The sequence below is a fragment of the Cydia strobilella genome, chromosome 25 (assembly GCF_947568885.1).
Source record: "Cydia strobilella chromosome 25, ilCydStro3.1, whole genome shotgun sequence".
NCBI lineage: Eukaryota > Metazoa > Arthropoda > Insecta > Lepidoptera > Tortricidae > Cydia > Cydia strobilella.
Window position 1 is genome coordinate 1,449,162 of NC_086065.1, and position 21,375 is coordinate 1,470,536.

At 37.4% G+C, this 21,375-nt stretch overlaps 1 protein-coding gene across 2 annotated transcripts; it reads left to right on the forward strand.

Annotated features, from left to right (window-relative positions):
* Window positions 1-352: 352 nt before the first annotated feature.
* On the forward strand, window positions 353-21,343 carry LOC134752645 (carnosine N-methyltransferase). 2 transcript variants are annotated; one of them, XM_063688314.1, is made up of 9 exons: window positions 353-610; window positions 1,563-1,716; window positions 3,662-3,802; window positions 5,747-5,868; window positions 6,453-6,603; window positions 7,296-7,448; window positions 8,656-8,807; window positions 10,711-10,792; window positions 11,743-21,343. In XM_063688314.1, exons 1-9 carry the CDS (start codon window positions 522-524, stop codon window positions 11,848-11,850), a joined length of 1,152 nt encoding a protein of 383 aa, XP_063544384.1. In that variant the 5' UTR covers window positions 353-521; the 3' UTR covers window positions 11,851-21,343. The 2 variants fall into 2 exon arrangements, with proteins under 2 accessions (XP_063544384.1, XP_063544385.1); XM_063688315.1 differs by lacking the exons at window positions 10,711-10,792; window positions 11,743-21,343 and adding an exon at window positions 8,957-9,014 and having other exon boundaries at window positions 8,656-8,828.
* The last annotated feature ends 32 nt before the right edge of the window (window positions 21,344-21,375 follow it).

Genomic DNA, 21,375 nt, shown 5'->3' on the forward strand with positions numbered 1-21,375 from the left:
ATTGATTTGTTTTTTTTTTAGAAGTAACACGCACATTTGTGATATGCCTTTATTATCGCAGATTAATTAGCAATTCATTTATACCTTATTAAACGACTATTAAAAAGTTTACTAGTGTGAACATTGGGTACTATTAAATATCCAAAATGGGATTCTTATCATATAATCATATATACTTACGTTGGTGGATTGAAATTTTACGTATAATTTATATTGTTTCAGGTTTTTATGCATATTAAATCATATTAGCCAACATTGAAACATAACTTACATAATTAAACCTTACCAATGGTGAAGGTAAAAAACGCCTCATGGACGTTGACACTGACAGTGACATGACAGCTGACAATTTATGATCGGGCGGGGCGTAGCGCTGGCGGCAGGCGGGACGAGGTAACGGCCGAAGGAAGGAAGAACACCAAGAATTTTTATTATATTTCTAACTAATTACGTTGATTGATATCACCTCTAGCTGAACCAACGCCTTATTTTAATACAAGCGCCCTATAAAAGCTAGAAAAATGTCTTCAAACACCGCAGCAGACGAAATAGACGAGGCGAAGGAGCGAGCCCACTTTCGCGCCGTTGTGACCGCTTTTAAATATTATAAGTAAGTAAATCCTTTAAAAAAAACTTTAATCTACCCTATGACTTGATTTTTTTCTTTTTTTTAAGTTTTCCGGCGCGATTTTAGTCTAGAAGAGGTTAAATTTCCGCTTGGCAACAGTTCTTTGTTGTAAGTGGGTGACGATCTGACGATTAAATTAGCCTGGTTAGGTGTAACAAAAGGTTTGTTTATGTCGCTTTACACGTGTGGACCGGTGACCCTGCATCCTTGATGCTATGTTTCATGTTTGCCTTACTTCTCAAGGGCAATTATCTTTGTGTTGTTTGTCTAATAGGTGTTGAATAAATAATGTATTGTTCTTGTTTAAATGGAATGATGCAAAATTAAGTACATTAAACGATGTTGCTGTTGTGATACATAATAGTAAAAAAATAAGTTCAATGTGTTGTTTGTATGTCAATTTGGCTGAATGCTTTTATTATTTGTAATTTGTTTAGATTAAAATTATTCAGCCAGAGATTGTTAGTCTAAATAAACCTCTAATCATTATAAGTGTAGGTGTGTGGTGCATTCATGCAATTATTTGATAAACCATATTTCTATAAATAGACCCAGGTTGCATCATCCTGATTGCCTAATCAATTTAGATAAAAACAAACAAATGCATTTTGTTATCTACAAACCTGTTTGTATTAAAATAAAGCTTATCCTACAACTACATTCTACTAATATGCTTTTATGCTTAGAAGATGATCTGGTTAACTGGAAGAGATCACTGAAAGGGATAAGTTGGCTTTGTACAAAAGATGTGTTTTATCCTGTTTTATGTTTCTTTTTGTACAATAACATGTTTTTCTGCTACTACTACTAAAATGTTAGGTTATTTTAAATACCATAGAACCAGGGATTTCAGAGTGACCCAGGCGACTGTAACCATGGCAACGAGTGGCAAGAAAAAGTTGATTCAACCAAATTATTTCTAACTTGTTCACAGACTATGCAGTCTCGATAGAATACAGAAGTCGGAGAAGATGATCGCTAAACTGCCGTCCACTCACCAGCGGCGGCTCGAGAAATACAAGTCCTACCTCTCCAAGTTTAAGAAGTGTCTGGACGTAAACAACAGTGTAGTGCATCTAATTATCAAGGTAATGCCGTTCTCTTAGCTAAGATAGGCTTCAGAATTCCTACAGATGACTATGTTGTTAATAAAAATTGCTCCCAATTAATCGCCTCAGACAGTTTACGGTCCTTCAAATACTATCTGAACCAACTCAATGGCTCACCAATGCCACATCTTGAATGTTTATCCACTATTAGCACAGGGTATACTGTATCGAATGCTTTACTGAAATCAGTCATCAATAAGGGTAGGGATTTGTCAGGATACAAAAGTCAGAGATGACAAGCAAGAGCAATACAAGTTCTACACAGCGTTAACAACAGCATGGTGATCGAACTTAAACTATCGTGAGACATATTTCAAAATATTTAGATCAGAACGTTTTCACTTACTTGTATTTTTAGCCACTTTTGGCGACATGTTTCGGATTCTGCATCGTGGTGCATCTTATTTTCAAACGGTGTTCCATCTCTCATAAGGATCTGTATACTACAACGCGCGCGTGCACGTCCACGCACACGCATCCGGTGTGCACAGGCCTTAAGAACGTCTTGATGCAGAAGACACTGGTTCACTCCCAGGCCTGGGCACTTTCTTTCATATATGACATCAATTTGTACAATGTACATGTACCGCTTGTACAATGGGCTGTGCTCTGAAGAATTGTTTGACATGATGCCAACGGCCGCTTTCTATCACCGCACCGCTCGCCATCGGCAGGGTGTTCATCCTCACACCCTAGCACCTAAATGGTCGCGTACTGTGCGGTTTAAGAGGAATTTCCTCCCGCGTACGCTTCGGCTGTGGAATGAGCTCCCTGCCGAGGTTTTCCCGAGGGGCTACAGTATGGGGTTCTTCAAAAAAGGAGTGTACAGGTTTTTAAAGGGTCGGCAACGCGCGTGTAATATCTCCGGTGTTTCAGGCGTCCATAGGCTACGGTAACTGCTTACCATCAGGCGGGCCGTATGCTTGATTGCCACCGACGTGGTATAAAAAAAAAAATATTCAGTTTATCATTTTGACATGCTAAGCTTTATAAAGGGTCAGAAAGGTGTAAAAACTAAACAAAAAGCTGTGAAAATAATCTATAATTACGGAACCGTTGGGACGCGAGTCCGACTCGCAATTGGCCGGTATTTAGTAGGTCTTTCTGATTCATGGTCGTTTCACGAAAGCTGGCACGAATGGAATGAACGACACATTCATTGTATGCGTGACCTGACATACACACATAATAATAAGAATAATTTATTGACAATAGAAAACAATTTTACAGACACATCAATACAGTGGATCCCAAACTAGGCTATGCCTGTGACTTGGGCTCCTAGAATGCAGTTGGCATTATAGAATACTAGCTTTTGCCCGCGACTTCGTCTGCGTGGACTTAGTAACCGCAGCTAGAGTAAGAATAGTGCCTGGAAAATATCTCATTATTATAGATTGCTAAATCTAAGTTTGAGCATATTATGCACACAAATTAGCAGGCACTTCGTTAATTATCTCAATTCCACCCCGCTTTTTACTTTCTTCAGGGGTGATTTTCGGGATAAAAAATATCCTATGTCCTTCTCAGGGACTGAACCTATCTCTATGCCAAATTTCATCTAAATCGGTTCAGCAGTTTAAGCGTGAAGAGGGAACACACAGACAGAAAGACAGACAGACAGACAGACTTTCGCATTTATAATATTAGTATGGATATGGATTACACAGACCTATTTTATTTAAATTTGAATAATTAATACTTAGTATAAAAGAAAAAGTTAATTTAAGAAGAGATTCATTAAAATAATAGGAATGAGCTTACAGCTTATTACTAACTAATAAATTTACAATAGATATTTTCATTCACTCATTCGTTCCATTCGTGTCAGCTGTTGTGAATTGACCTGTACATAGAAACTGAGTCAAAAAATTACTGTTTTTTTAATAACGACGTATTTTAATGTTAATATTTATCCCTATAGGACGTGGACACAATGTTCGAGAACGTGGACCACACGACGACGGAAAATGGAAGCAACGGCACAGAGAGTTTCGGTTGTAACTACAACAACTGCGAGATCAGCTCGCACAACCAGCATAAGATGCAGCACGACGTTGATAAGGTATGATGATGATGATTGACAAAAACTTGGATGGATGGATGCAATCCACACACACACAAGCATAAGATGCAGCAAGACGTGGAACGTGGATAAAGTAAAATTAACACATTCACTGCCCCCAACGCACATGTGCGTTCACCGTCATACAAGTTTGTTCCTAGGCCACGCCCCCTGGCAGTGAATGCGTTAAAGCATTGCCCGTCCGTAAATGCGTGTGGCAAGTTGGCGACCTACTGGCTCTTGCACCTTCTGCGGTGCGAGACGCGTAGGTATGAATACAAGGTCGCGCGGAAAGTTCCTCAGGCTTTTAAAGCTCTTCAAAGGGCCTCTACGTGTTGGATCTATATCCCCACGCAAGTCTATCAAAAGACCGGGATTTAATATGTCAAATTCAAAATAAAATAGACTAGAATATTAAGATGCCAAAATTTACAGTTTTTTATTCATATTCTTATAAATAATATTAATGATTTCATGTGACAAGAGCAATAGGTGCAAGCATAAAAAATGTCGACATATGCACACAGGATGGAACTATCTGGTCTGTCAGCGATGACCTTCAGTATCCTGTTGACGCTGCGTCGGATGCGATTTAGGATACATGCTTTCGCCTGATCGCATTAAAGTCTTCGGTACCGCGCCTCGGCAAACTTCCCTGACGCGCTACAGAACCGTGGCAACCTCAACAGCATATTAGGCATCAAACAATTTAAAAGTTCAGTTCAGGATTGGCTTATAAACAAATGTTTTTATAGTTTAAGAGAATACATGGACATTGAACCCACATAATTATTATATTTTTTTATTATTTAGCCTGCGTTGCCGATCACGATCTATGCATGGATGTTATTTACTGTTTTATTTATTGTGACGTGAAAATAAAAGAATTATAGTTTAAGAGAATACATGGACATTGAACCCACATAATTATTATATTTTTTTATTATTTAGCGGTATTCTTAATATTCATTTATTTTGACATTTTATAATTAGTTTTTATTAATAGAGTAATAAGTATATACAACCGTGTACACCTGTAAAGGTAGTGTTCAGTGAAACTATGTTGTTATATGCAATATTGTACCTGCTATTGTAACCTGAATTACCATACGCAATAAATAAATACAAATACAAATACAGGACTGAAGGCATCATTATACTGGATACGAAGAGCATGGGCTTTCAGTGTGTAGTTGACCCATACCATGCTACCCGTCCGTGTAAAATAAACGTAAATAATGTATGGAAATAATAAAATTAATCATCGGTTGGTGTCACATCACTTTAAAGTAAATTGTTTACTTACAAGGGGCTTCTACGTATTGGCTTCGGTCCCACGCATGCCTTCCAAATGTCCGGGTACCCATGGTCCCGAGATTTTGTAAAGGACATACAAATAATAATAAAAGACGTTTATTCAAAAAATTTGAACATAGGTACATAATAAAAGTACACGATAATGCTTACAAACCATAGAGTAACTGATACTAGAGCGTTACTGTCATAGTAAATTTTGTAACCCCAGTAAATTCACTGCCATCTGTCGACACACTTTAAAACTAAAAATGAAGATTTATAAAAATACGATAAAATGTATTTAAATATAGATAAATGATTTTTTTATTTGCATTAATTATTTTTATGATTTTGACCCATGTTCTTTCACTGATATGCGTTAAAATTGTTAAATAACAAACGAAATCGTCAACGCCATCTATACGACAGTAGGCCAAAGCTAGTAGCGCCCTCTGATCGAGAGTCAAATTTTCTTGATTTTCGAGGCACGTTTTTTCCTTAGACTGTATCCATCTATTACGGAGTTATATCTATCTTTGTTACAAAGTAATTGAAAGGGAAGGTGGCGAAATGATAGCGTTTCGATTCGTGCCTCGTGTCCCCTGTGCATCTAGGGGGTATCTTTGATTTAATTCTGTTTTTTTGCAGGTAGTGTCAGTGCTGAAGAACATAGTTCGCGATTGGAGCGCGCTCGGCGCCGCGGAGCGCGACCAGTGCTACAAGCCGATATTAGAGGAAATGGAGGAGAGGTTCCCACTGGACGAATATAGGTAGGTATTTAATTGATCAGGAAGTATTCTGGATGAATACAAGTATGTACATATTTATTTAATTTAGGTAGTGTTAGTATTGAAGAATATCGCTCGCAGACGTATCTGCATTTAAAAAAAAAATTTTAGTATGGGTTAGCACATTGTTACTGGTGAATTCTCAATGCAACTTGAGACTCCGGTGCCGATAAAAAGATGTAATCGTCTTACGGTAGATGTCGCTTTACGCCACCCCAAAGGCGTGTATATACATAAGGGAAGGAATGGAAAGATTTGCAAGGTTCTGGTAGGCTTCCGTAGCTCAATTGGTTAAGAGCAACGCACGGATTGCGGAGGTTGCGGGTTCAAATCCTGCCGGAAGTGTAACTTTTTCCATTTTTTCCTTTAATATAAAATTTGGAATATCGGTCGCAGACGTATCTGCATGTTAAAAAATTGATTGAAGAATATAGTCATTGATTAGAGCGCGTCTGAGTGCCAAAAACAACTTTCTTGAGCTTACTTTGAGTAAGTCAGTAGTTAATTTGAGTAAGAATGTCCAATATATATATTTTTTAAATATTAATTGGTATTATTGTTTTCAGTGAACGCAGCCGCATCAAAGTCCTAGTCCCCGGCGCCGGGCTCGGGCGCCTCGCGTGGGAGATCGCAGCTCGCGGCTACAGCTGCCAGGGGAACGAGTTCTCACTTTTCATGCTTTTTGCGAGCAACTTCATACTCAACCGGTGCCCGGAGGTGAGATATTTTATCTGTGTGGCGTTCACACCCACTGAAACAGAATATAGGTGTATGGAAAAGTATCAATGTTAGCAACTGTGGAATGAGTATCGCTCTTCATGCTATTTGCGAGCAACTTTATACTCAACAAAGGTGAGATTTTATAGGTTTCAATGTTGCGTTATAAACTGAGGCGAAGTTTTCACAATAAAAATATCTAAAACTCAGATTTTACTCTTACTTTAAGGGACTATGGCATTGTCTGACACTGAGGCGGAGTATATTACTTTAGTGTAGGACTTGTTAACCTTATCTTCTTCTTCTTCTTTTCCTGTTACCCCCTGCTGGGGTGTAGGGCTCGAATCTTTAACCTTATACGTCCCAATATCTTTAAAACGACAAAATCAACTCGGATTTTGAGCTATAATGGAATAAAAGGTTTCAAATCTAAACTGCTAAAAATACTCTGGGTCTTAAGAGATTAAAACGATTTTTCACCTTTTTCTATTGTTTATATCTTTTTAATTATTTGCGAATAGTCAAAACATAGATACCCTTTTAAAATATTAAATAATTTATACATTACATATACATACTCATTACATATACATATACATTTGGCTTTGTAATGTTACCTAAATAAGCATAATGATTTTGTAGCTGTTGGTACTCCTTAAATAATAAAATAAAATAAAGATTTTTTGTTTTAGGCGAACAAGTACACAGTCCACCCGTGGCTTCACCAATACGTGAATAATGTGACCTGCGAGCATCAGCTGCAAGGTGTAACCTTCCCTGACGTGAGGCCTGGTGGTGACCGACCGAATCACCACTTTTCAATGACTGCTGGAGATTTCCTAAAGGTTAGTCCTGTCTACATATTATTTACATGGCGACCGTGTTCAACAATACGTCAATAAATGTGACCTGCGAGCATCAGCTGCTAGGTGTAACATTCCCTGACGTGAGGCCTGGTGGTGACCGACCGAATCACCACTTTTCCATATCTGCTGGAGATTTTCTCAAGGTTCGTCCTATCTACATATTATTTACATGGCGACCCTGTTCAATAATGTGACCTACGAGCATCAGCTGCAAGGTGTAACATTCCCTGACGTGAGGCCTGGTGGTGGTGGAGTCCTGTCTTCATATTATTTACATGGCGACCCTGTTTCATACCATCATCGTCATCCTAGCGTTATCCCGGCTTTTTGCCACAGCTCATGAGAGTCGGGTCCGCTTGACAACTAATCCCAAAAGCTGGCGTAGGTATTTAGTTTTGTCTTGTTTTGTTTTATTTTTAATGTATTTATTTACTTACACATAGCAATAACGATGGTACTAACAATATTGTATGGAATTTTGAATGTTCTGAAATAAAGATTTTTTTTTGAACTATTTGTTACGATTGCCTTCTGACCTTCCAACCCAGAGGGGAAACTAGGCCTTGTTGGGATAACTCCGGTTTCCTCACGATGCTTTCCTTCACCGAAAAGCGACTAGTAAAAATATCAAATGATATATCGTACATAAGCTCCAAAAATATCATTGGTATGAGCTGGGCGTTGAAATGACACAATTATTTACTTTGTATATGATATTTATTTCGTTTATAGTTTAAATAGTAGTGTGATTACTTGTAAAAAAAACACAAATTAAAATATTTTCATAAGAAAGTAATTTAATTTGTTCTTAGAGTATTAATGGCAGCGCCATCTCTCTTCGCTAGCCCGAAATCACCTAAGTTTGATTCGGTTAGGAGGTCGAAACATACTGTTTTACCTCAGGGATGGCCAGGGGGCGCCACTAGCCTTTGGAAATTGACAATATTGTCATATATTATTATTATTTGTTATGAAATTTTAAACACAATCTTGTATTGTTAATGGAATAAATAAATATGAGATATACTTGGAAATTTTGACCCATGCCACCGAGCCCGGGTGGCCGAGCGGTTCAGGCATCTATCGCGTAAACGGAGGATGCTGGTTCGATTCCAGCCCCGGGTATTTTTCCTTTGTATATGATATTTATTTCGATTATTTACTGATTTTTAACTATTTTTGCCAGGTGTACACGGAAGCAGAGCAATGGAACTGCGTGGCATCTTGCTTCTTCATAGACTGCGCGCCCAACGTGATAGAGTTTATAGAGAGGATATACGCCATTCTAGAGCCCGGTGGTTACTGGATCAACCTCGGACCACTACTCTATCACTACAGGTAATGTCAATAATAATGTCAGTAATACTGATAGAGTATAGAGAGGATAATTATACGCCATTCTAGAGCCCGGTGGTTACTGGATCAACCTCGGACCACTACTCTATCACTACAGGTAATGTCAATAATAATGTCAGTAATACTGATAGAGTATAGAGAGGATATACGCCATTCTAGAGCCCGGTGGTTACTGGATCAACCTCGGACACTACAGGTAATGTCAATAATAATGTCAGTAATACTGATAGAATATAGAGAGGATATACGCCATTCTAGAGCCCGGTGGTTACTGGATCAATCTCGGTCCACTACTCTATTACTACAGGTAATGTCAATAATAATGTCAGTAATACTGATAGAGTTTATAGAGAGGATATACGCCATTCTAGAGCCCGGCGGTTATTGGATCAACTCGAACCAGCTCTGTATCACTACAGGTATTTATGATTGACTGAGCGAAAGCGAAGATCTCCGTTTCAGCTTTGGCAAAATGCTTTTGTATTGTCTGCAGGGACCGGCCCGCTATCCCTTATCGGGGTTTTATAAGGGTATTGCATAAGGCTTAACTCATCATACCCTTTGCCAGACGAAACCCTTCATTTTGCTTTTAAAAACCCTTATATAAAGCTACCACATATGAGTAATCGGTAGCCCAAATCTCCTTACAAAACCCTTATCATCCGCTCACCAACACCTTGCATATTGCTTATAAGGGTTAGCCTTATAAAAGGGCTTCCCTTTTAGCATATAAGCGTGCTAATTTAAGTCATCTACCTTGTTCATAAAGCACACATTACTTCGAATCCGAGCGATCGTCGGCGGCGACGGCGGCGTTCTTTGACTAGGCACGTATTTTCTTTCCTTTTCATACACTACCGTAGATATATACTAATCCTGTCTCTTTCACGCAAAGGGAAACCTTTATAAAAAGCGCTTAAAGATAAGGTAACCCTTATTAAGAGCTAGCCTTATTTTTGGTTAGCTTTTCGGTAAGGGTTAGTCAAAGGTAAGGGTATGAATGGGCTTGCAGTTCAAAAGGGAAAGTCTTTCAATGTGTTAGCCGTGTTTAAGTGTCGCCCATTGAAAGGGTTTTATCGCGGAAAGGGTTGTCCGGTCCCTGATTGTCTGTCCGGCAGTTCTTTGTAGGTTGCATTTCTCAACCGATTCTCATTAACTTTGTTGAGCAGGTTCGATAATTATACGGATTTTCTTAATTCAATATTTTGATACTTTTATAAAAGATCACTTTTTACTTTAGTGATAATGCTTCCTTTTCTCTATTATATTATTATAGAGAAACTATTTTCCTATTAAGTTTTTTTTTATTTGAATTTTTCTTTTGTATTACTTACCTTTATTTGAGATCTTTCAGATGAAAATTCTTCTTCTTCTTCCTGCCCTTATTCCACGTTATGTCGGGTCGGCACAACATGTTATTCTCTTCCATTCTCCTCTATCTTTTGTCACAGTACTCACTTCTTTCTTTCTCATATCCTCTTTCACACAATCCATCCATCGTTTTTTGGGTCTACCATCCGCTCCCCGTCCATCAACATTCATCCCTAACATTCTTTTGCCTATATGGCATTCATCCCTCCTCATCACATGCCCACTATACTTTTTTTTTTCTCGGTGTGGGAATGCTGTTACGCATCGTCCCCCTGACCTGAGGTGGGCCTATTATGGGGGGGTATGTGGGACTCTCACCTCCCGGCTCTTTCCATTTATAAAAGAGGGGGAGGAGCCTACCCACTAAACCCACACCGGCGTTTCCCACAATATGCCGTTTGGGGGGGCGTCCTGGGATCGCGAACATTCTACCACGACGCCCCCCCGCGCTTACCTACTACTTCTCTTCTTCGTCTTTCAGATGAAGATTATTGTATTGTAATATTTGTTGCAGTGACATGCCATCGGAAAGCAGTATCGAGCCGCCATATGACATTCTGCTAGAGATTATTAGAGACATCGGTTTCGATATTTTGGTAAGTAAATCGTTCCTTTTATAAAATTTAGGGTTTCACAATGTCCAAATAAAGTATTGGTTAGCTAATTAACAAATAAAATTAACTGCCAGATAAAATTTCCTACAAAAAAAGCATTTTATCTACCAGTTAAGCTTATTTGGAGTTTGTGAAACGCCAACGATGACTTTATTCGTCAGATAAGTGGCAAGTAGCTTATTCAGGACTTTACTTGGATATTGTGAAACAGGCCCTTAAACTGCATAAATTATGAATATTTATTTTTATTTTATTTTATTTTATTTTATTAATTCAAAAAATTTACACAGCATTACAGCGAACTAATACACTGAGAAATTTATAATAGAAAGTATTTATACAACTAGGTCCATGATACAGTCTAGAAAGGACAACAGAACAAATGTAAGAAAGAAAAACTAATACAAAACAGATGATTCACGCTTATCCATCGCCTCACAGTACTTCATACATACATTATATAATATAATATATTATAAATACTAACGATACGATACGATACGATACGATTAGAGGCTTTTGAGATGTGGTTGTGGAGAAGAATGGAGAGAATAAGTTGGACGGAGAAAAAAACGAACGAGGAAGTGCTGCGAATTGTGGGAGAGAAGAGAAACCTGCTGAGAACCATATAAAATAGACGAGGCAGAATGATAGGTCACTTGATAAGACACGACACTTTCTTTAACACTATATTAGAAGGCAAGATAGAAGCGAGAAGAGACCGCGGAAAACCACGAACAAGCTACACACAACAACTGAAGGCTAAAGCAAATGTCGTGTCTTACAGGGACCTAAAGAACCTGGCCGAGGACCGAGAAAACTGGCGCAAACTCCACCAACAAGAGCCATGCTCTTAAATTATGATGATGATAAATACCTACATAGTACCTACTATCGAACATCCTGTATAATCATTCTTTTTTTATTTCCAGAAAGAGCAAACGGGCGTAAAGACGAAATACGCCCAAAACCCCAACTCCATGATGCAACACGAATACGACTCAGTGTTCTTCGTGTGTAGGAAGCCTTACTGTATGTAAACACATACAAAACTACATGGAGTATACGGGAAATTTCAGAAAAAAACTACAGAACCAATTTGAATCCTAGGCTACTATAGAACCTTGTCCCTTTAATATGACATACATCACTCAATAAAGACTGTCGTAGAAGATAAAGAAACTGATTGTGATTCATTATGACATGGTTCTATTTCTATACTGGCCTAGATCAAATTGGTTGACATTACCTACCAATACTTTTATTCAATATACTAATAAGTTTTTGGTTATTTCAACCGAGAATCGCGAGGATTATTCATTAAACATTAAATTTAAAATTTGAAAAACCAACACAAAGGAAACTTCCGTGAGACACAGACATATTAAATATATTAATAACGGGTCACTCACGTATTTTAAGTCGAAAAACGCTCGACATGTTTCACTCCGTACCGATAAGTGTCATCAGGAGCTTGCGTTGACGGTGACGGCGGGGGGGAGTGAAACATGTCGAGCGTTTTTCGACTTAAAATACGTGAGTGACCCGTTATTAATATATTCAACACACAAACGGATGAACGGATTTTAGTATAATGTGTCTAAGAACCTGTTTTCATATTAAAAAAAACTGCATCCAAATCGGTTTCCTCGTTTAAGAGCTACAGTGCCACAAACAGACACACATGGCGATCAGACATTTGTTTTCCTTAAAAAATGTAGAAGTCAGTTATGTGAAGGTCAATACAACATGTAGGTATGTGAAAATACGTCATAACATAATACTTACAAAAATTTTGGGACATTTTTTTCTTTTTTTCTCGTGATTCTAAGCAGAAATAATGCAAAATGTGTGTAATTTTTAATACCCATACATATACTACACCACAGATTTAATATATACGCTAGATGACGCAAATATCACGATTTGTATTAAAACCAAGCGTGCGCTTTTTTATACAAAATTTACGCATAATATAATTTTAAAATTACCTGTGATAGGAAATATGTTCTTGCCTTTGGGTGCTCGCAATTTTTGGGCTGTTGCAGTAAATTATCATGCAACGAGGCATTTTTTAAGTTTTCACGGACGTCCCGCGGCAACAACTGACGCGCGTGGACTGTAAAGAGCGACGGTCAACCCCGAGGATTTCTCGGGGTTCGGACGCGAAGTAGATGCATTTGCGTCATCTATGGTATATTTATATCTGTGCACTGAACTGCTCTCGTACTAATTTAGTATCAGAGCCGACCGCATATTTCAGATGCGTCAACTTCTTGCATGCAAAATCAAAAATATAAACGAAAATTAAGTGTTAAAATTAAGGAGATAATTTTATATTGGATGGAATGTACAAGCAACTAAGCTAGCGTGGTATATATAGTGTGGAAAAAAATTGTGGTCCCTGGAGGGAAAGTGCCTTAAAACCTTAAGTTAGCTCATTTTACTTTAAGGACACATTTTTATATTTTTAAAAAGAATCAAAACTGCATTCAAAGATTTTTTTCAATTCGCTTTGTGGCCCGGGAATCGAACCAACAAAGAATTCAAAAAAAATAAACTGTCGCTATTTTTATTCTACTATTCGATACAGTTAACGTTAATGATAACATTTCTCCAAGAAACATTAGGCCTTACACTCGTCTGTCGTACAAAATATCCATACAATCGAATATTTAGTACTCAAGAATATTTTAGACAAGCGAAATAGAAAAAAAAATCTTTGAATGCAGTTTTGTTTCTTTTTAAAAATAAAAGAATGTTTTCTTTAAGTTAAATGAGCTAACTTGAGGTTTTAAGGCACTTTCCCTCCAGCGGGCTCAACACGGTCGCATTTTTATCGCCTGTCACCATGCCTGTCACGTTCTAACAAGTATGTAAGTGCGAAAGTGACAGGTATAGTGACAGGTGATAAAAATGTAACCACGCTGACACCGCTGGGCCCATTTGTTTTTTCAATCCTGTATCTGCAATATGATAGTCGTCCTTTTTAACCGACTTCAATTTCATAGAAGGAGGAGGTTCTGTATTCGGTTGTGGCTATTTTTTTTTATGTATGTTCACCGATTATTCCGAGACCCGTGGTCCGATTTGAGTAATTCTTTTTTTTATTATCAGTGTAAATTTCATTCGAAAGAGTGACGTTTGCGTCAAGTGTCATTTTGTATGGGATTTCGAGTTTCCGAAACCTCCCGCTTGGCGCGCTGTTCAAAATCCTATACAAAATTAGACATAACGCAAACGCGAACGCTCGTCACGCTATCAAATGAAATTGACAGTAGGACACAGGGCGGACACGCTATACATCAATAATCACTCCCGTTTCTATGTGTGAACGGCACGTCTGTACACGCGGCATGCGTCATAGTGTGAGTAAGTTGCTTAAAAACAGTACTGAGCGGCCGGCAAACGGCCGTCAATCTGCTGTCGCGGGGCGAGGTCACTCGAGTCGGGGCGGGGCGGTGCGTGGCCGTTCTGTATGATAATACTATTACTTATTCTGTGACTAGGGGTTCTGTTGTGGCCGTCAAGTATGTGTAAAACGGCCCACGGACTATCAGTCCGCCGGACGATATCGGCCTGTCAGTTAGAACAAAAATTCAGCTCCGAACAACTGACAGGCCGATATCGTCCGGCGGACTGATAGTCAGTGGGCCCCTTTAGAGTTAAAGTGACACTTACACGCCAGATAATAACAGCGCAACCATCATAAGCCTAAAAGTTGGTTTTCACAGTGTCAAAATGATACTTGTTTATTTTTTTAATTGTTATATTAGTTTATTTAGTGAAAATGCCAATTTTTTGTCAAAATAAGTTCAAGTTTAGTTTAAGAGATATTATAAACTCCTTCGGGTGTTATGGTGGCAAACAAGCCTACTTTGCCCTGTTTCCATGGAAATACAATAACTACAATAAGTGCGTCATATTCTACTTCTTTCAGCGTAGAAGGAAGTTTAGCCCCCGAATGAGTTTATAAAATTTCGTATCATGTATTATATTTTAAGTCCCCGGCAAGCTCGGCCGAATTGCACCTTCCGATACAAACGTAGTTCCGCTCTCATTTTAAGACTACGTGATGGATTGAAATGAAACTTTGCACGTACAATGACATGAGTTATATCTAGGTCTGTAATTAGTTTATAGCTCCAGTTTATAAAACAAATGAAATAGTGCAAAAACAAGTTTTGTATGAAAAACTTAATCGAAGTATTTTTTAGCTATGGTATATCTGAACCTCTCTCTCTCTCTCTCTCCTTAGCATTAATGTTCCCATCTGATTGGGGGGTCTGCTTTCCTGGTATCTGAAGCTACATAAACTAATTACAGACATAAATATACCTTATCCTATTGTAAGTACCTTACCATCCTTACCTTCTGAGGTGTTTTCCTTGCGCTATGACATGGGGTTCTTCAAGAAGCAGGTATTTAGGGTTCTCAAAGGTGGGCAACGCATAAGTGGCTCCTCCGGTGTTGCTTATGTCCATGGGCGGCGATGACTGCTTCCCATCAGACGGCTCGTCTGCTCGTTTGCTTCCTATTACATAAAAAAAAGTACAAAGTTTCAGAACAATCTAGCTAGTCGTTTTAAAATGAGAACGGAACTACGTTTGTATGGAGAACCGAGCTTGCCGGGGACCCTTAACTATAAAACTCCCGTGAGACTCAAACATATAAAAATTATTTTAAAGCGGGTCACTCACGTATTATTAAGTCGAATAGCTCGACATGTTTCGATCCGATTTACTTCGACTTAATAATCCGTGAGTGACCCGTTTTAAAACAATTGTAATATGTATTAGGTATATTAGTTATTTAGTCAATTATTTTAATGCATGTTTTTATTTAAGTTTTTGTTTGACATTGTGGCGAAAATTGGTACAACTGTACTACTTTGCCAAATTCGTAGTGACCAAATATATTGAAACAACTTTGTTACCATAAGAATAAGGATGTGTTGAGATATATTTGGCCACTTTGGCTGTCATTAACTATCAAAGCCCGTTATCAATGTTGCAATACATCGAAAATTAGGGTTGGTAGAATTATCTACCGCAGGGAACCCTTACTTCGCGCAATAAAATATTTTTTACCAAAACAGATATCAATTGAATATACAATAATATAGCTACGCAAAAATAGTTTTCAAATTCTAAAATACCCTAACTCCGCCACTCGTCCCCAATTAGGACTAATCTTTTTTGAATTACTAAACGCCCAACATACTTGTTATAGTGGCAATATGAATATATGATTTGATGTTATTCCAGGCGAAGTTACGCAATAAAGGCGAATTTAGGGTACGTATTTTTGCGGACCCTTACTTTCAATGAACTGCAACATTAATAACGGGTTTTGCTACCTATTTAATGTGGTCTGTATATTTTAATAACAAAACTTCCGTGAGGCACAAACATATCAAATATGTATATTAAAAACGGGTCACTCACGTATTTTAAGTCGAAGAACGCTCGACATGTTTCACTTCGTACCGAGGAGTGTCGTCAGGAAAGTTCTTCGACTTAAAATTCGTGAGTGACCCGTTTTTAATATATTTAATTTGTATATCCCGCCAATTTTTGGTTCGGATTTGAGTGCATTGGGGTAAATTCGGATACGAACTAATTACTGAAATTTGTTTAAAAGGCAGTTGTTTCAATTTTTCGCTTCGCAAAAGTCGTATTAATATCAAGACTTGTAGGTAGGTTATAAATAAATATCCAAAGTCAGGGCACAAACCTAGGCTACCTATTTCAATGACAATAAAACATTTGTCATGACAATTTGACTGTCACTTCAAGATGGCATGACAAATACAAATTCAGTCCAGATGAACTTACATTTAAACTGTATGTTTAAAGTTTAAGACGAAGACAGCTAATCTAGATAGCGCTACATAATATACATATTTCGTGTCTCAAAATGTCTTATACGGGATATCCAGTTTGAATGAAAATACTTTGCGTCGTTATGCGACCGAAACGTCATCTTGACTCCTAACGGTGACATCTTGTTCCCGGTGGAAACAGTCCTATTTTCTCATAATAATGCTGAGCACAGTTATCGTACAGTTGCCATCAGATATATCGGAGCGGCCAAGGCGCTCACAAATATCTGAACTCGCCTCTATTGTCAAGGCGTTAGAGTGCATATTAAAATGTAATAACAAAACTTCTGTGAGACACAGACATATTAAATATATTAATAACGAGTCACTCACGTATTTTCCGGTCCGTCACCGTCAACGCAAGCTCCTGATGACACTCCTCAGTACGGAGTGAAACATGTCAAGCGTTTTTCGACTTAAAATACATGAGTGACCCGTTATTAATATATTTAACACATATTAAACTTATTTTAAACCGGGTCACTCACGGTATTATTAAGTATGTCGAACTATTCGACTTAATAATACGTGAGTGACCCGGTTTAAAATAATTTAATATGTTTGAGTCTTACGTGAGTTTTATAGTTAAAAGCACTAGACTCACTAGAGTGCATTTTTGAGCACCTCGGCCGTTCCGATGGCGACTTTATCATATATTTTCTCATATATACTTATTTATTCCTGACAATTTAACTATTTTAAGTTTTGTGACTATAGGTTGTTATTTTATTTTTCAAAAACTTGTGTTACTAACGAATGCGTAGAAAAATCAGTAGAAGTAGTGCATAATATTGTATTCGCAAAGTTGAAAGCTGAAGCAGGTGGCGCTGTCTGGTTGGTAAACTATGCGATAAACAGGTCGTTGTTTAACAATCTAGCTACCACATAATTTATATCGTACAGCGCCATCTACTTTAGCAGTCGAATTAGCAAATATCGTATACTACGCGTTTCGATAGTCTGACTATGACGAGTAGTAAAAGAAATGACGTAAATTTATTCGTCACTGTGACTAAGTCAAATGGTAGAAAATATGGGTCATTTTCTATGAAAAGGGACCTTATTGTCGAAGGCGCTTACGCCGCACAGCGACGCGCGGCATTGTATTATATCGGAGCATCGTTTATAATGGCGTAAGCGCCATCGACAATAAGGATCCTTTTTATAGAAAATACCACATATATATTTTAGTTGATTTCAAAACTATATTGATGTATTGCATCACAATTCACTATGGTTAGCAATTGAAAAGTATTACTTCAAAACAATGTCTAAATCCAGCATAGATAGAGTTAGACCAAGCTAAGTTAGCAGCGATTTTGATAGCGCAGACTGCGCAAGTGTTATTTAAACGTCAGAATTTCATATAAGTTTGACGTTTAAAATAACACTTGCATAGTTGTAGCTATCAAAATCGCTGCTAACTTAGCTTGATCTAACTCCATTTCAATATTTGCAGTTTTTTTAATTATGTATTCGAAATTTATACCTTTTTTTTAGTTATTTAATGAGTTACTCGTTATAAATATATTTAAGTCCCATGGTAGCTATTTAGTTAAATACTAGCGACTAGCGACCAGCCCCGGCTTCGCATGGGTTACACAAAACCTTAACAAATAACACCTAAACCTTCCTCAAAAATCGCTCTATTGATAGGTGAAAGCATGAAAATCCGTTCAGTAGTTTTTGAGTTTACCGCGAACATACATACACACAGACAGACGCGACGAGGGACTTGTTTTATAAGGTGTAGTGATTAGGAGAGAATTAGACATTGCAAATATTATGCATTCTGAGTTTGGGCATTTTCTAGATAAATAATATCACACTTTTTAACATCTTACCATTGCGATAGAATATGGTTTATTTTAAAACATGCGTACATTTTCATAACTGTCGAATTTACAGAAAATGGGGTTGGCCGGTCGAAATAATTAGCAGATGGCGCCAGCATAGCTTGCCCGGTCAATCCCTAGATTTGTGTCAAATTTTTGTTTTTTTAATACCCTGGATGCCAGCCATTTAAGCCAAATCTCATAGAAAAAGGGGCACGCTATGATGGCGCCATCTCTGCAAACCTTTGACAGTTGCCAACCCCATTGCGACAAAACATGTAAACTTCAGACGTCGTTTTTGAAGTAAAACTTCTTTAGGCGCAACTAGAGGGTAACTCAATTTTTTTTTCTGACGGAAGTAACACTCAGTAGTGACACACGCACAATAATACACATGTCAAAGTGCCAACATAGCGATAAACGTCATCGTCCAAGAAGTTTTACTTCAATCGCGCGTAGATTACACGCACACACTTATTTCTTGTATTTTTTTTATTTAAATAACATAACAGAGTAAAATTATAGTAAAGGTACGCCGCCGAGAACTGAATATATTCTGCGTTCGGCGATTGCCTTTAAAGCCTGACCAGGAATATATGATAACGCGCCATGTTGCGGAATTTCATTGGAACTAATTTTTTCATACTATACTGAACTGTCACCCTATACATGAGAATAACAGCGCCCTCTTACAAAATACAAAAAATACAAATACAAATGAATTACCTCTTGACAATGATCATATATTTCTGGCAAAGATAGAAATAACTCCGTAATAGATGGATACAGATAAAACAGCTAAGGAAAAAACGTGCCTCGAAAATCACGAAAATTTGATTCTCGATCAGAGGGCGCTACTAGCTTTGGCCTACTGTCGTATTGATGGCGTTGACGGTTTCGTTTGTTATTTAACAATTTTAACGCATATCAGTGAAAGAACATGGGTCAAAATCATATAAAAATAAAAATGCAAATAAAAAAAATCATTTATCCATAGTTAAATACATTTTAACGTATTTTTATAAATCTTCATTTTTAGTTTTAAAGTATGTCGATAGATGGCAGTGAATTTACAGTGGTTACTAAATTTACTATGACAGTACCGCTCTATCTTATTATATCCTCTTTGCTATACTGAACTGTCACCCTATACATGAGAATATCAGCGCCCTCTTACAAAATACAAATGAATTCCCTCTTGACAATGATCATATATTTCTGGTCAGGCTTTACATTCAAAGAAAATTGTGCTGTGAACATAATTATTTCACTAGATGTCGCTATACTCTATTAAAAATAAGTATAAATTACAACTATTATATCAACTCTTTAAAAACAGCAAAGATGCATTGATTGTATAAGATGGGTAAAGTCTAAGATATATCTGCTCTGTAGCTGATGTAGATGACGCTGTACGGCTCCGTACATTATGCGGTAACTGTGCTATTTTATTTAAAGTTGAGCACTACACTTTTTATTTTAGATTTAGTTATTTGGGCCATTTTCAACCAAAAAGGTACTTACTGTCGGTTGTCAATTAGGCGCTATTTCCATGTATAGGTTTAATTGTAAATCGACAACCGACAATGTGATACCTTTTGGTTGAAAGCGTCACATTTATGTTATTTCTACTCAGAATCACAAGACCTTTCGATCCTAAAATAAATAAAAAATTGTCCTAAGATTTTTATTTCCATTCCATTACAATTTTTCATAAACTGTAGGACGGTAACGGAATGAAAGGCACGAAAAAAGTATGGAAATTTTGGGACACTTTTTTGTCCTATTGGATTATTTATTATATTAAATATTAATAATAATGGCCTAATTTTGGTTGTCAAAAGTTGACGTTTGACAATCCGTTGACTATGTACAGTCGCCATCAGATATATCGGAGCGGCCGAGGTGCTCACATATATCTGAACACGCACTCTAACGCCTTGACAATAGAGGCGTGTTCAGATATTTGTGAGCGCCTTGGCCGCTCCGATATATCTGATGGCGACTGTACGAAACATATGGGGCATGTTTTTATAGACTTTACATCTCTTCTACAATGAATAACTCTTTGGTAAATAGTTTGTGATCCAAATGGCCTGTATCTAAAGTATTATAATAGTTAGTTGTTATGTTGATTCATTGTTTTGGATGCATTGAGAGGCAAACTTATCTGAAATTTTGTTTTATCAAAAAAAAAAAAATTATTGGCTTCGATTTCAGCAAAATGTGCAATATTAAAATATCCTTTATATAGTGTTTAAATCTTGTCGGTTTGTGTTATTAGCTAAATTATCAGTCTAAAGCCGTCCAAACGCCGTTTTTCATTAAGGTGCATTGGGACAAGTTCGGGTAATTTTAAATATAGCAAATATTTACTACACTGGACTGTTGCCTGGGGTATTTTCGAACCGATAAGACCTTCAAACCATCAAGAAAAGATCGTACTCCCTCTTAAAGCCGGCATTGCACTTACAACCCCGTGTTGCGGGTGTCCATGGGCGATGGTAATCGCTTATCATCAGGCGATTCACCTGCTAGTTTGCCACCTATATAATAAATAAAAAGCTAAAATAATTGATTTTGTTAAAAAACTTGCCGTTTTCATGGAATGCTCCTTTTAAAGATATTTGCCATTTTCAAAAGTACCCTGCTAAACTTACCCCAACGCACCTTTTACTTGACAATAGGCGATACAAAATAATTATGATGTATTAATTAAGTTTGCCCCTCTTTTTAGATAATATCTCAAAGTAAAGACTTGCTAGTTGTTATAAGTACACTGTAAAGAGATTAAATATATCAGTTTATTGGATATTTTTTTGTTTTTTATTTCTAAATTTGTGAGG

What these genes read in the sequence shown, in the direction of transcription:
- LOC134752645 (XM_063688314.1), top strand. Translation starts at nt 522, where the DNA reads ATGTCTTCAAACACCGCAGCAGACGAAATAGACGAGGCGAAGGAGCGA. An exon ending in CCACTACTCTATCACTACAG is followed by an intron (nt 8,808 to 10,710) that starts GTAATGTCAATA and finishes TATTTGTTGCAG; the next exon opens with TGACATGCCATCGGAAAGCA. An exon ending in ACATCGGTTTCGATATTTTG is followed by an intron (nt 10,793 to 11,742) that starts GTAAGTAAATCG and finishes TTTTATTTCCAG; the next exon opens with AAAGAGCAAACGGGCGTAAA.